General features: G+C 44.4%; 1 protein-coding gene across 1 annotated transcript in view; it reads left to right on the top strand.

The window, feature by feature from the left end:
* Positions 1 to 16529, top strand: part of dnah1 (dynein, axonemal, heavy chain 1) — a 697254-nt gene that overhangs the window by 277631 nt on the left and 403094 nt on the right. Inside the window, exons 34-35 of the mRNA XM_068051405.1 lie at positions 9583 to 9769; positions 13750 to 13841. Of these exons, the coding sequence (XP_067907506.1) occupies positions 9583 to 9769; positions 13750 to 13841 (279 nt within the window). The remainder of the gene's footprint in view (positions 1 to 9582; positions 9770 to 13749; positions 13842 to 16529) is intronic.

Raw genomic sequence — 16529 nt, 5'->3', positions numbered from 1 at the left:
CCTAACCTCATGTGCCTATGACATCATCACTGTTACAGTGGGAGGGGTTGCTCTCACTGTCTTCAGCATTAACCCTTTACATCATTATACTACATCCTGTCCACTTGGCGTTACTGGCCAACTCCCATGCCTGCTGGCCGTTTATTCAATTTCCAACACCATGATTTCTGTTTTCTGAGGAGTTATCTCAGTGGATCAGCTATCTGTGCTAAGTGAGATAGAAACTTTGATAGTTGGTTTACCATTCCGCTTTACTATTCTCTGGAGCTGCTGAATGGTAATAGGAGTAGGAACTTTTGTAACGGCCCCTGTCCTCTATGGATCTGCCATTATGCCTTCTCTGTTCACTGTGTTCCAAGAAACGAATTGAGGTCTTGGAAAATTCACACTTCTTGTTTGGAGTAAGTCCTGTGTCTTGAAGTCTCTGTTGAACTGTTTGAGCTCTTTGGTCATGTACCTCTACTGACTGCTGATGTATCAGGATGTCATACATTTGACAAATAACTCCCTTGAGCCCTTCTAAGATGTTAGACATAGACCTTTGAAAGATCTCTGGTGAAGAAGTTATTCCAAATGTAACTTATTAAAACAAAATCTCCTGAAAGGCATTATAAATGTAGTCAGTAATCTTGAGGTCTCATCTAGGGGTAACTGCCAAAACCCACTATTGGCATCAAGTTTTGGAAACATGGTGTTCTGAGAGAGTTTCGCTAAGCTGTCATCAACAGTTGTCATTGGGTGAATTTCACATGCTATTGCTTTGTTGAGCTGTTTTAAATCCACGCAAATGGCTGAACACCACTCCATTGGTTGTGTTACAGGAGAGATAACGCCCATTCTAGTCATCTCTTCTAATTGGTCTTGAACTTTGCTTAATAATGGGTGAGGTATCTTTCTGGGTGTAAAGATACACCCTGGCCTGGCCCCTTCCTGGAATGTGATTCTGTACTCCGTCTTGAGTCTTCCGAGTCCTGTGAACAGCTTCGGGTATTCTGCTTGGAAGCGATTCTTTACCCCTGTTTGCTTGACTTCGTCTATCTTCTTGATCAAATGAAGGTCTAAGCATGCTTTTCTACTCAGTAAGAAAAATGTCTTGATTATACAAGACATATAAGGTCTCCACGATTTGTCACCCTCTGTGTTGGAGGGTTGCCTGTAGTTTGCCTTTTACTCTCAATTGCATTGCACCTGGAACATGCAACTGTGTGTCTGCGCGTTGTAGGCAATGTCTCATCAACTATGGCTCTTGGTCTGACAGAACTGTGACGCGAGCATCTGTGTCCAGTTTAAAATTCGTGAGGTGTCCATTTACTTAGATGTCCGCTGTCCAGAAGGTCTGAAAAAGATTAATCAGCTACGCCGACAACTATTCGATCTCTGATTAGTTCTGCCTTTAATTCATCATATTTGCATCCCTCTTCCAAACGTTATAGATCATTAATATAAGAATCTAAGGATTGGCATATCTTCTGTGCCTGTTCATTAAATTTGGCCTGTTCCAGGATTTTATTGTTGCGAGAATTAAAATATTTATCAAAAACTTGAAGCACATCTTCAAATTTATCAGAAGCCTTGTTTACCCCTTGCCTCATAATTACGTTGTCCGCAATCGCACCTATTGAATATAAAAGGGTGTTGACCTGTTCAACTTCTGACTTCACATGGAGTTGTGAAGCAATCCTGAACTTTAGGAATCTCTTCCTCCAAATAGACCAGGGTTGACCAATCTTTTCGAGCAGAGGGTCACATTATGATATTTGCTCGGCCCTGGGAGCTGGTGAGCAAATTTTGAAAGATAAAGCCATTAAAAAATGTATCTTACTAATAAAAACAACAACAAATGTGCATTTTTTTGTGAAGAAGTTTTAAATGAGAAGACTAATTTATTGACTTACTTTCTCATCACTATTTTGAAGACTGATTTAGTAACATACCTGGCATTATTTTTGCTTGCATATGTAGTCAGTCTTTGCCTGCACACTTGAAGTAGCGATGCAGAGTATTCTGGATAGAGATCCATCTGTCAAAAGTGATCATGATCTCTCTCTCTCTCTCTCTCTCTCTCTCTCCCCATGTTGTCCTCGCTCTCTGTGTTCTCTGCCCCGACCCCCCTCTCTCTCTATCCCCCCCCCCCTCTGTTTTCCCTCTCTCTTTCTCTGTTTTGCCCCCTCTCTCTCTGTTTTGCCCCCTCTCTCTCTGTTTTGCCCCCTCTCTCTCTGTTTTGCCCCCTCTCTCTCTGTTTTGCCCCCTCTCTCTCTGTTTTGCCCCCTCTCTCTCTGTTATCCCCCTCTCTCTCTGTTATCCCCCTCTCTCCGTTTTCCCCTCTCTCTGTTATCCCCTCTCAGTTCACCCCTCTCTCTCTGTCTCCCTCTCTCTGTTCCCCTCTCTTTCTTTGTTTTCCCCTCTCTCTCTTTGTTTCTCCCCTCTCTGTTTTTCGCCTCGCTCTCTCTGTTTCTCTCTCTCTCTCTCTCTCTCTCTCTCTCTCTCTCTCTCTCTCTCTCTCTCTCTCTCTCTCTCTCTCTCTCTCTCTCTCTCTCTCTCTCTCTTCCCCTCTCTCTCTCTCTTCCCCTCTCTCTCTCTCTCTCTCTCTCTCTTCCCCTCTCTCTCTCTCTCTCTTCCCCTCTCTCTCTCTCTCTCTTCCCCTCTCTCTCTCTCTCTCTTCCCCTCTCTCTCTCTCTCTCTTTCTCTCTCTCTCTCTCTCTCTTTCTCTCTCTCTCTCTCTCTCTCTCTCTCTCTCTCTCTCTCTCTTCCCCTCTCTTTGTTCCCCCTCTGTCTGAACCCCTTTCTCTTTGATCCCCCCTCTCTCTGTTCCCCCCCTCTCTGTTTTCCCACTCACTTTCTCTCTGTCCCCTCTCTCTGTTCCCCGTCTCTTTCTCTTTGTTTCCCCCTCTCTCTTCGTTCCCCCTTTCTCTCTCTATTCCCCGCACTCTGTTTGCCCCCTTTCTCTGTTCTCCCCCCTCACTCTCTTTCTGTTCTCCTCTCTCTGTTCCCCTCTCTTTCTTTGTTTCTCCCCTCACTCACTCTCTGTTCCCCTCTCTCTCTTTGATCCCCCTCTCGCTTTGATCCCCCTCTCTGTTTTCCCCCTCTCTGTTTTCCCCCTCTCTGTTTTCCCCCTCTCTGTTTTCCCCCTCACTTTCTCTCTGTCCCCTCTCTGTTCCCCATCTCTCTTTTCCCCTCTCTCTTTTCCCCTCTCTCTCCTCGTTCCCCCCCTCTCTCCTCGTTCCCCCCCTCTCTCCTCGTTCCCCCCCTCTCTCTTTGTTCCCCCTCTCTCTCTGTTCCCCTCTCTCTCTGTTCCCCTCTCTGTCTCTCTGTTCCCCTCTCTCTCTGTTCCCCTCTCTCTCTGTTCCCCTCACTTTCTCTGTTCCCCTCTCTCTTTGTTCCCCTCTCTCTCTCTTTGTTCCCCCCTCTCTCTCTCTGTTGCCCCCTCTCTGTTCCCCTCCCTTTCTTTGTTTCCCCCTCTCTATTTTCCCCCCTCTCACTGATCTCTCCCTCGCTCTCTATCTGTCCCCCTCTCTCTGTTTTCCTCCTCTCTCTCTCTGTTCCCCTCTCTTTCTTTGTTTACCCCCTCACTCTCTCTCTGTTCCCCTCTTTCTTTGTTTCCCTCTCTCTCTTTCTTTGTTTCCCCCTCACCCTTACTGTCTTTGTTTCCCTCCCACTCTTTGTTTCCCCCGCCTCTCTCTCTACGCCACTCTCTGCTTCCCCCCTTTCTCTGTTCTCCCCCTCACTGTCTCTTTGTTCCCCTCTCTCTCTTTGTTCCCCCTCTCTCTTTGTTCCCCCTCTCTCTTTGTTCCCCTCTCTCTCTTTGTTCCCCTCTCTCTCTTTGTTCCCCTCTCTCTCTTTGTTCCCCTATCTCTCTCTGTTCCCCTCTCTCTTTCTCTGTTCCCCCCTCTCTTTCTCTGTTCCCCCCTCTCTTTCTCTGTTCCCCCCTCTCTTTCTCTGTTCCCCCCTCTCTTTCTCTGTTCCCCTCTCTCTCTCTTTGTTCCCCTCTCTCTCTCTTTGTTCCCCTCTCTCTATTTGTTTCCCCCTCTCTGTTTTCCCCTCTCTCTCTTCTTCTCACTCTCTATCTGTCCCCCTCTCTCTGTTACCCCCTCTCTCATTCTCTCTCTGTTCCCTTCTCTCTCTTTGTTTCCCTCCCTCTCTTTGTTCCCCCCTCTCTGTTCCCCCTCTCTGCTTTCCCCCTACCCCCTTTTCTCTGTTCTCCCCCTCACTGTCTCGCTGTTCCCCTCTCTCTCTTTGTTTTCCTCTCTCTTTCTTTGTTTCCCCCTCACTCTCTCTCTGTTCCCCTCTCTCTTTGATTCCCTCTCTCTGCTTCCCCCCTCTCTGTTTCCCCAGCTCTGCCTTCCCCCCCTTTCTCTGTCCTCCCCCTCACTCTCTCTTGGTCCCCCTATCTCGGTTCCCCCCTCTCTCTGTTCCCCTCTCTCTCTCTGTTCCCCTGTCTCTTTGTTCCCCTCTCTTTGTTTTCACCTCTCTCTCTTTGTTTCCCCCTCTCTCTCTGTCCCCCCTCTCTGTTTTTCCCCCTTCCTCTCTGTTCTCTGCCCTCACTCTCTCTCTGTCCCGCTCTCTCCCTCTCTCTGACAGTTGCACTGAGCGGGAGCGCTCAGCATAGCAGCTTTGTGCTGGGTCAGTTTGTTAAAAACATCGTGCTGAGTTTCACGGCTCAGCTGCTGAAGCAGGAACACGCTTCCCAACATCGGACAGATTCGAGGTTTTCCAGCCTGCTTTTAAAAACAGTCGGAAAAACCAGAATCTGTCAAAGTTGGAAAACATGTTCCTGCTTCAGCAGCTGAGCTGTGAAACTGACAACGTGATGTTTTGAAAAAGGCTGCTCTGCAAGAAGAAGACAAAGGGAAATTTCCCATCTCCAGTCACAGAGCCCTGAGGAAGATGAGGAACAGCCCTGGGTATAGTTTGCATCCACGGGCCGGATCCTGGCTCACGGGCCATATGATGGACAACACTGAAATAGACCAATTTTGAACCTGATTGGGACCTTCTGGATCTTGAAAACCTACTGCCATTCGAAATTTTGAATCCATGTTACTGTCTTCACTTTAGTAAGACTTTCTAGGGTGTTCTCCTTTGTTATAAAATCTTGCAGGCTTGAATGGAGGTGTTCACGGTCTTTTCGGGATTTCCCGTACTTTCCAACTTTTTCCGCACTTTCTCTCCGTGGTCTGGCTCAGCAATGGCTGCCGACTCCACCCGACTCTCGAGTCAGCTCTTCGCCAGAGATCGACTTCTCTAACCGTGGTTTTGATCCAGTGCACCGTTAACCATAACTGGCCTCATACAAACCCGATCCTGGACCGTCACCCCATGCTGAAACTCAGACCTGATCACTGGACTTGGATGTACCAATGCAGACCCTAATCAGACTCAGGATAAGGTCGACTAAGAACAGTTTACTATTTACGTAATACTATATACACGCTCATCAAGCTTCCTAAGCCGGCATCCTTGGTGCTGTTCTCTCTTCTCCACAGCCTAACCTCATGTGACTATGATATCATCACTGTTACAATGGGAGGGGTTGCTCTCACTGTCTTCAGCATTAACTCTTTACATCCTTATACTACACCCCCTGCCCACTCAACGTTATTGGCCGACTTCCATTCCTGCTGGCCATTAACTCTATGGCCCTGATAAAATTGTATTTCCTCTTCCACTTGACGTCCGCACAGCTAAGCCAACCGCTTTGCATCCCAACATCGGGACTTCCTCACTGGCGGCAAAATTCTGCCCAATATGTCTGAAAAGAATGTGTTGCAATTACCTCACTCATTAGGCATTTGTAGGAGCTGACTTCCAGAACAGGGTGGCTTTCCTCTGCTTGTATGCTAATGCATATAATAGCTTAGTTTTGGTGTTTTTCCCCTTGCAATTTTATGCACTTCTATGACTATCAGGAAGACAGATATTTACTAGCAGATGGGAAGGGAATGCAACAAATTTTCATGATCAGGAAATTCAGAAAGCTGGGGAATGCTGAGGTCCTACCAAATTTAACAACAGGACCTCATTTTAGTTTTTTTCTTTGTTTCCTGGCTGGCAGCTGGCTAGAATGGGAGGCCTGTGCTAGAAAGCTGCAGCTGGGGACAGGTGAGGAGGGAGGGAGAGATCGCAGGGGGAATCGGGAATGTCAGGGGAGGATCGGATCATGGGGATTGGAGCTGGAGAGATCAGATTGTGGGAGTGATCAAATTGCGGGGGGTGTTGGCATCTATCCTCAGGGGTTTGGCATGGATCACAGAGGAATTAGATTGCAGAGGAGGGGAGGGACGTGTGATAAGTATGGGGTAGAGATGATTGAATTGCAGGGGGGAATTGGATCACGGGAATGGACCATGGTGGGGGAAAGTTGGTCGCCATTGGATTGTGGGAAGGATCGGATTGCTGGGGGGGGTGGGCGTGGAGGTCAGCGTTGGATTGCAGGGAATCAACATCAGATTGTGAGGGGTTTGGCATCAAATTGTGGGGAGGGAAGCACATCATGGCAGGTTAGCTTCAGGGACTGGGGTAAGCACTCCTGCTCCTTGCCCACAAGCAGTGCTGGAAAAGTACTGTCCTGCTGGATCCAGCGGTTCTCACCTCCCTTTAGCTGGCGGTTTCCTGAGCCCTGGGAAATCCAGCCTGCAACCATTAAACCCAAACGGCTGCTAAAACCTGAGATATGAAGCCTCATTAACATATTAAAACTACTGACCCGCCTGACAAGAGCAGGTTATAAAAAGTATACAAGTATATAAAAAGGAAGAGAGTAGCTAAAGTAAAAATTGCTCCCTTAGAGGATGAGACTGGGGAAATAATAACAGGAAACAACGAAATAGCAGAGACTGTTAAGTATTTTCTATCTGTATTCTCAGAAGAAGACATAGAAAAATTCCCAGAATAGTCGAAAATCAAGGGGCAAAATGGAGGGAGGACCTTTAAATTATCATTAGCATTAGGGAAAAAGTACTAGGGCAACAAATGGGACCAAAGGCTGACAAGTCCCCTGGACCTGATGGTCTGCATCCTAGGGTCTTAAAAGATGTGACTGCAGAGATAGTGGATGCATTGGTTGTAATCTTCCAAAGTTCCCTAGATTCTGGAAAGGTCCCAGCAGTCTGGAAAACTCCAAATGTAATATCTATATTCAAGAAAGGAGGGAGACAGAAAATAGGAAACTATAGGCCAGTTAGCCTAACATCAGTCACTGGGAATCCATTACTAAGGATGTATCATAGGATGTTTAGAAAATCATAAGACAATCAAGCAGAGTCAACATGGTTTTATGAAAGGAAAATTGTGTTTGACATATTTATTAGAGTTCTTTGAGGATGTAACAAAGAACAAAGAACAGTACAGCACAGGAACAGGCCATTCGGCCCTCCAAGCCTGCGCCGATCTTGATGCCTGCCTAAATTAACACCTTCTGCACTTCCGGGGCCCATATCCCTCTATTCCCTTCCTATTCATGTATTTGTCAAGATGTCTCTTAAATGTCGCTATCGTATCTGCTTCTACCACCTCCCCTGGCAGAAAGTTCCAGGGACTCACCACCCTCTGTGTAAAAAAAACTTGCCTTGCACATCCCCTCTAAACTTTGCCCCTCGCACCTTAAACCTATGTCCCCTAGTAACTGACTCTTCCACCCTGGGAAAAAGCTTCTGACTATCCACTCTGTCCATGCCGCTCATAACTTTGTAAACCTCTATCATGTCGCCCCTCCACCTCCGTCGTTCCAGTGAAAACAATCCGAGTTTTTCCAACCTCTCCTCATAGCTAATGCCCTCCAGACCAGGCAACATCCTGGTAAACCTCCTCTGTACCCTCTCCAAAGCCTCCACATCCTTCTGGCAGTGTGGCGACCAGAATTGCACGCAATATTCCAAGTGTGCCCTAACTAAGGTTCTGTACAGCAGGCAGGATGGATAAAGGGGAGCCAGTAGCTATAGTGTATTTGATTTCCAAAAGGAATTCAATAAGGTGCCACATAAAAGCTTACTGCACAAGATAAGAGCTCATGGTGTTGGGGATAATATATTAGCATGGAGAGAGGATTGGCTAACTCGCAGGAAACAGAGAGTCAGGATAAAATGGGTCATTTTCAGGTTGGCAAACTGTGACTAGTGGAGTGCCACAAGGATCAGTGGTGGGGCCTCAACTATTTCCAATCTATATTAATGACTTGGATGAAGTGATCAAGTATATTGTAGCCAAATTTGCTGACGATACAAAGATAGGTAGGAAAGCAAGTTGTGAGGAGGGCACAAAACATCTGCAAAGGGATATAGATAGCTTAAGTGAGTGGGAAAAAATTTGGCAGATGGAGTATAGTGTGGGAAAATGTGAGGTTGTCCACTTTGTCAGGAAGTGTAGAAAAGTAGAATATTATTTAAATAGACTACAGATGCTGCCATACAAAAGGATCTGGGTATCCTCGTACATGAATCCTCTCTCCATGCTCACAAAAAGTTAGCATGCAGGTACAGCAAGTAATTAGGAAGGTAAGTGTAATGTTGGCCTTTATTACAAAGGGGATGGAATATAAAAGTAAGGAAGTCCTGCTACAACTGTAGCTGGTGAGACCACACCCAGAGTACTTTGTACTATTTTGGTCTCCTTATTTAAAGAGGAATATATTTGCATTGGAGAAAGTTCAGAGAAGGTTCACTAGGTTGATTCCTGGGATGAAGAGGTAGATACTGAGAGGATGTTTCCCCTCGTGGGGTATCTAGAACTAGGGGGCACAATTTCAAAATAAGGAGTCTCTCGTTTAAGGCGGAGATGAAGATGAATTTCTTCTCTTAGAGGGTCGTTAATCTTTGGAATTCTCTTCCCAAAGGGCAGTGGAGGCTGTGAAGACTGGGTCATTGAATATATTCTAGGCTGAGCTAGACAGATATTTGATCTACAAGGGAGTGCAGGGTTATGGGGGCGGGGTGGGGGGGGGCAGGCAGAAAAGTGGAGTTAAGGCCACAATCAGATCAGCCATGATCTTATTAAATAATGGAGCAGGCTCGAGGGGCCAAATGGCCTACTCCTGCTTCAACTTCCTATGTTCTTATGGTCTTACGCTACTCGTTTACCCCGCAAGCTACCCCAGTTAAATCAGAAGTAGTCATGCTCACCAAGGTTTGGGGTCAGGTTTCCCATTTTAAAGAATTTAACCCCCTTCCTGCTGATCCTGGGGGTTAAAATACCTCCCATGACCTGTTCCTCAGCTCCCATTCAATGTTCCCTGTTGCTGTTTATCATAAGATGTCAGGAACAGCCCAGACTTTACTATCCCTTCTCAGTTTGCTGCCTATGAGATTTTGTAGTTTTGACTCAGCCAAATAATTAGTATGGCTTAGAACTGAATGCAATGGTGCTTGAACCTACATATATGTAAGTAGATTCCACTCAAGGTTACTTGCAAACACTGAGGCCTCCATTAGCCTTAATAAATAGCAGCTACATATCAACTCTATCAATGAACAAAAAAAATGGCCACATCAAAATCAACTGTAGTTAGAAGTAAAACAAATGCAAAAATATTCACATATCTTGTGACTCTCAACCTGGTTTCTTTGAAATAAAAATTGTACTGTGTTTCAGGAGCTGATATGTCTGAGAGCCATCCGTGATGTGAATGTGCCCAAGTTCCTACAAGATGACCTCAAACTCTTCAATGGTATTGTGTCTGATCTCTTCCCCATGATCAAGGAAGAACCCGTTGACTATGGCATTCTGGAGAAATCCATTCGAAAAACCTGTACTAAGAAAATTCTAAAAGATGTCAATGGTCAGTTACTTTACATGTCAAAAAAACAAATGCCCTTGAGTGGGGGGGGGGGGCGGGGGGGTTAGAAGACAAATCTGAATACTAGAAATGCAATACCACAATGTTTTTCTTTAAGTAAAACACAAAGATTTAGCCATATAATTGAAAATCTTGGGGTCAATTTTACTAATGCTTGTCTTTGGATCACCCAAGTTCCTCCCTTTATTTGTTGTCCCATGATTTCCAGGGCTTACAGCTTGACCTGTGCCTGCGTGAGGCACAGTTAGAGTTGGGAGGCACATTAATGAGACAAGAGGGAATATTCCTGGTAGTCTGCCTCACTTCATAAGAGAAACATTGGCTTGGCACCCCAGCACATGAGTGCACAGGAAACATAGCACTGTGACCTGCTCCCAACCTCTGTCGACCAGAGACTCTCTAGGGTTCCTTGGAACAATGGGAAAGTTGCTGGAAGGGACATTCTGCATTCATCCCCTATGTCCCTTTCAGAATATTTAAATACCATCAGCACCTTCAGATTGCCAATCTCCATTGGGTACCAGAAGGCCCCAATCCCTGAGAAGCCTACAGTTGCATCTCATTTCCTGTCCTTTCCACTCATCGGTGCTGCCAGGAAATCCAGGGGCTGAACTTGATCGCAATCTGGGTCTACACCTGTAGTGCAAAACAGGCTCATAGAGAATTGGCAGTCTGTTTTACACCATACTCCATTTTCTTTTCTGTTGACTTCCATTGATCTGCTATAAACCCCTTTCACACTGCTGAAGTAGATCAGTTTCACCCCCTCTATGTTTTGTGCCAGGGTGGAGAGAGTAGGGGAAGAGGTGGGCAGTTACAATCAGCCCTCTTGAATTTGACATATATCAATAGCATTCAACTTATCAAAGATATTGCACCTAAAAATGTGGCCTAAGAGATGTTAAATCTTCAAGGCGTCACATGTCCAAAGGGAAAAAAGAGTTGTGATTGGTTCAAACTACCACTTATGTGTTAAATTACCAATTGATTACAAAATTGGTCATTTGAGAATGTTTTAATAGTTGTAAAAGTTATCAATAAGGAGCAGGCAACCAACTGAGGACAGATGGGCCAAATCCCTCAGGTTTTTTTTATATAAGTTGCCATTCACTAACAGGGATGAGAAAACTGACCAATCAAATTGCATAAATAATTTCTTGCAGTAGCTCTATTTCTTCTTCGCTCAGGTCGGTGCCTATAGCTAAAAAATGCATAATAATTCTAGCAATGCTGTTGCGCTGCCTAAAGTGCAGCATGGTGGAGCATCTGCTTTTTATCAGCCATACCTTTACAGCTGCTGCTCCCCCAATTCGAATGGCAAACAATTTCTATGGGACAATTTGCTGTTTTGCAGCTGGAATTGTGGGGCTTGTGCACTGCTAAAAACAGCAAGTACATTTTACTTCCTATGGGCATACTTAATGCCAGCTTTTACAGCAGCATATGTTGGGAGTGCTAGGAATCCCACTGACACCCCTCAAAAGTGACGTCATAAGCCAAAAGACTTGCAGGTTGATAGGTAAATTGGCCATTATAAATTGTCACTAGTATAGGTCGGTGGTAGGGAAATATAGGGACAGGTGGGGATGTTTGGTAGAAATATGGGATTAGTGTAGGATTAGTATAAATGGGAGGTTGATGTTCGGCACAGACTTGGTGGGCCGAAGGGCCTGTTTCAGTGCTGTATCTCTAATCTAATCTAATCTAATCTAATCTAATCTCATAATGCCAGGTGCATGGGTGGAAGAAGCACCAGTGACCCCTCCCCCAACTCCCCTCATTCCAGTCGATAGCATAGCACTAAGGAAGGGTCACCCCAACTTCTGTTCCCTCTGCTTTGTGCCTCTTATGCCTGCTATTTCAATGGTGGTATTAATCTGTTTACTTTAAATGAACAAAAGAATTTCAAACAAGTGTGTAGCTGGTATAGCACAGCATGAATTTACATCACTACTATTTTTAAAAACTCGCTCATAGTTGCACCTTCGTGGCTGAAGGGTTTGCATGTGCATCTCTGCCATGAAAGTGATTCACCTCCATGTATTCAATGAAGCTTACATGGCAGACAGCTGCACATTATTTTTCAAGTTGCCCATTTTGCAGGCTGAGCTGTTGTTGCAGAGAGCTAACTTATGGACACCCGAAGCTGCTTTGCAGTGTTCCCATCAAGTGACAGTCACAGCAAGAGGCCCTCTCAGGCCTCCAGGCCTGACAATGCTGCCATACTTGTAAGTCTGGGTGTAAGATTATCATGAGGCCCCCAGATTTCAACTGAATTTTGGTCTCCTGATCTTTTTTGCAAGTGATGACTAATACAAAGGCCCTGGCCACACTCCAGCACCTCACCCTTGTACTGTCCTTTTGGATGTTGATAGGTTATTCAAGCAAGAATAAATTAGAACTGAGCTCTATGCTGTCCTCATAGGATGTTCATACATGTTGGCTAATTTCATCCCTGCCTCAATAGCCCAGAGACACCAAAACCAGTTCTTAGTTTTAGTTTTAGAGACACAGCACTGAAACAGGCCCTTCGGCCCACCGAGTCTGTGCCGACCATCAACCACCCATTTATACTAATCCTACACTAATCCCATATTACTACCACATCCCCAACTGTCCCTATATTTCCCTACCACCTACCTATTCTAGGGGCAATTTATAATGGCCAATTTACCTACCAACCTGCAAGTCTTTTGCCTTGTGGGAGGAAACCGGAGCACCCGGAGGAAACCCACGCAGACACAGGGAGAACTTGCAAACTCCACACAGGCAGTACCCAGAATTGAACCCGGGTCGCTGGAGCTGTGAGGCTGCGGTGCTAACCACTGCGCCACTGTGCCGCCCTTCTTGCTCAGCTAAGATGAGAAAATTCTGACCTTCCTGGTCTATACAGTGCATTTCCATACTAAACACTATACATAGAAACCAGGCTGTCAGCAGTGGGTTTAAGAATGATATTCCTTCATTTTTGACTTAATAAACCCAATAGATCTTCTACATCACAAAAGGGAATGGTATTAAGAAAAAGGGATTGTAAAAGCAAATTCAGTATCTCATTTCTCATTGTAAACAAAAGCCAAGAATATACTGTTTGTGATATTAGTCTGTAAACAAGTTGAAAAAATTAGTTTGCAAGTGGTGCTGCATAGACTATGTCGATTCCCCATGGGCCACTACCTGTGCAGCCTGTGTGGCTTTCTTCAATGTAATCAATGAAGGTAAATCTGCATAGGTGGTGCTATGCAAACAAATTATTCCCCCTATGTGTTAGTATGACAATTCTTTATTTGCTATCTAATGGAGGGCATAAAATAGTGAACTGAATCCTATGAACGTGTGAAGAATTGTTCACAAGTATCAGCAACAGTCATTTATAGATGTAATGTATCTGAAGATTGAGATGATGAAAATGACTTGCCTGATCTAGCTCAGTGAAGGTATGAGAGGTAATTTCCTGACTTTGTGCTTTCAGCTGGCAGCCTTGGCCAGTAGGAATGCATATTAGAAAGTCATCTGCATGTTGCGTACAATTTTTCAAATATTGGTTTTAAGTGGTTGGAAAATTGTGCATACAATCCAAAATATGTAATATGCACTTCCAATGGGCAAGGCTCCCTGCTGAAAGCAGAAAGTCAGGAAATTACACGTATGTTGTCAATTCAAACCTCCCTTTGCATTTAATTAGAATTAGAATTAGAACATTATAGCGCAGTACAGGCCCTTCGGCCCTCGATGTTGCGCCGACCTGTGAAACCATCTGACCTACACTATTCCATTTTCATCCATATGCCTATCCAATGACCACTTAAATGTCCTTAAAGTTGGCGAGTCTACTACTGTTGCAGGCAGGGCGTTCCACGCCCCTACTACTCTCTGAGTAAAATGCTATGCTATGAAATGCACTGAGAACTTTACACTACCAAGTTTGCAGAGTGACAATTATGGTTTCTCACCTTGTGCAGGCTTTGTGACCAAGTGCATTCAGTTATACGAAACCACAGTTGTCCGGCATGGACTTATGTTGGTCGGTCCTTCAGGATCTGGGAAGACAAAGGTAGGATACAACCTGTAGAAAGCCTTATAATAGAATCATAACCTCAGCTCATGTATAATTAATGACTGTTACAACCGAGGTGGGAGACGTGCACTGTCTTTTCTAGTTCCACTTCCCCACAGGTCGCAACATATATTTAAATGTTTACCCAGTTACTGATGTGGTCAATCATATACTCTACTCTTTATCCCAGAAAAAAATACACCAACCAGGTTTCTTTAACAAACAACAAAAATTATCAGTTTATTATCGAACAAGACTTATCCATTAAAACACAGATTGAAATATGAAAATTCCGTTTTTTAAATTCCCCACATGCACACTCACATACACACTGAAAAAATACAGAAATTCTCACTGCAGATGTCTATTACCCAAAAAAAGACAAAAAATATACTTTGCCCAAATACTTTCTAAATCTTGAAGAAAAAGGAGAAGATATGGAAGGAAGCAAGTTGTCCCTTTTTGGTCTGGCATCTGGGTATATGGAGACGGGTCACTGGGATCTTTTCAGTAGCAATTTGTTCTGGAGATGTCGAGAAGTCATCTGGTAAGCTTTCCAGGACATGTGGCATCAGGAGTTTCAGCCAGCACACACTTGAATCGCATGGTTTTCCCAAAGGCAGGAGGAAAGAGGAGCTGACACATTGGCCTTCTCAGGGTCTCTTGGAGAGGCGCAGGCTAAATGAGCTGTGTTTCTTTTTCCTTGGCAAGCAAAACACCAACTGTCTTCTAAACAGTTCACACCCCAGCTGAACTGAAAACAATATCCAAACCCCAAACAGAAAGTCAACCTCCTGACCTCCATAAGCCTTGATATGTGGCTTCTTTGTAAACATCTTCCACTGGTCACCAAGGTTGTTTATTGAGCTTAAAGCACATGATTTCCAGCACACGTTGTTTTCAAACAACATCTCAAATGTCCTTTGTGAACTTGGTATAAAACACATCCATGGAATCTTTTCAGTTTTAAAACACAAGTCCTCAAAAAATTTAATGAGAAATGGAAGCACTTACGTAATTCCTCCATTCTTGGAGGAATGAAACAACATTTTTAAATGTGTTTCATTACAAAGAGTGAAAGAACAGAAAATGAGAGGGGAAAAAAACACATTGACACAATCAATCCATTCACTCTTGGCTGATAGCTGATACAGTTCTGCTTTGTACCATGTGTGCACTCAGATAACTCAAAGCAATGTTAGATTCTAGACATAGCATCCGCAATTACATTATGTTGCCCAGCAATGTGGTTAATCTTTAAGTGATTAGCTTGCAATAGTAAACGCCATCAGATTAGTCTGGCATTCTGGTTTTTAAATTTTTCCACAAAGTCTAGGGGGTTATGATCAGACTATACCAGTGTCTCTTTGTAGTTGTGGCGGACATAAATTTCAAAATGCTTACGAGGTAGCAATAAGTCCAGGGTTTCTTTTTCCACTGTTGAATATCTTTTTTGGTGTTGATTTAGCTTTTTGGAAAAATATCCCACTGGCCTTTCTATGCCTGACTCATCGTCCTTTAACAGGACCAACCCCCAGGTCACTAGCATCAATTACTACCTTGAAGGGCTTAGTGAAATTTGGAGCAGCCAACACTGGTTCATTAATCAAAATGGCTTTCAGCTTCTCAAAAGATGCTTGGCATTCCCCGACCACAATACCGTGGTTTTTTTTGTAGCAAATCTGTCAGTGGAACAGCGATAGTACTACAATTTGGTACAAACTTGCAGTAGAAACCACACATCCCCAAAAAACTCATGATTTCTCACTTAGTCTTAGGGGTAGGGAATTCCACCGATACTCGTACCTTTGCTATTCTTGGCAACACTTCTCCATGCCTTACGAGATGCCCGAGGTAGGTTACTCTCGCTTTTGCAAATTCACTTTTGGCAAGGTTTATCACTAAATCAGCTGATTGTGATTTTCTAAACAGAGCTTCTAGTTGTTCCAAATGTTCCTTCCAAGTGTCACTGTATACCAGCACATCATCAAGGTAAACCACACAGTTAAGAACACTGGCTACCACTTGTTTCATTAGTCTCTGAAAAGTGGCTGGGGCATTTTTTAGCCCAAATGGCATCACTTGGCATTGGAAAAGACCGTCTGGTGTGTCAAAGGCCAACATTTCTTTAGCAGTGAGTGTTAAAGGAACCTGAGATTATCCCTTTAACAAATCTATTTTTGTAAGAAACGTGGCACTGCCTACTCTATCAATACAGTCTTCCAAGCAAGGAATTGGGTAAGAGTCTGCCTTAGTTACTGCGTTAACCTTTCTGTGGTCTGTGTAGAATCTAGTTGAACTGTCAGGTGTAGGCTCTAACGCCATTGGGGAATCCCAGTTGCTTTGACTGGGTTCAATTAGGTGGTTTTCCATCATGTATTGGATTTCTATTTTTACCCGGGCCTGTTTCTCAGGACTTAAGCGATAAGGATGCTGTTTTATTGGAAAGGACTCCCCTACATCCACATCATGTGGCTAAGGTACATTCTGGTTTGCCCCTACAGACTCCTTTTAAGTGTTGTGAGTAGCCTTGTTAGGTCTTCTTGATGTTCTACATCTAATTACGAAAGCATAGTGTCCAATCTCCCTAAAAATTCAGTATTAGCTAACCGGATAGTAGGAGATTCAATTTGAGAATTGTCTAGGCCTCCTTCTGCCTCATCCACGCTATCCCTTTCACCCTTC

The sequence above is a fragment of the Heterodontus francisci genome, chromosome 19 (genome assembly GCF_036365525.1).
Source record: "Heterodontus francisci isolate sHetFra1 chromosome 19, sHetFra1.hap1, whole genome shotgun sequence".
Taxonomy (NCBI): Eukaryota; Metazoa; Chordata; class Chondrichthyes; order Heterodontiformes; family Heterodontidae; genus Heterodontus; species Heterodontus francisci.
This window is presented reverse-complemented; position numbering and strand designations above follow the sequence as displayed.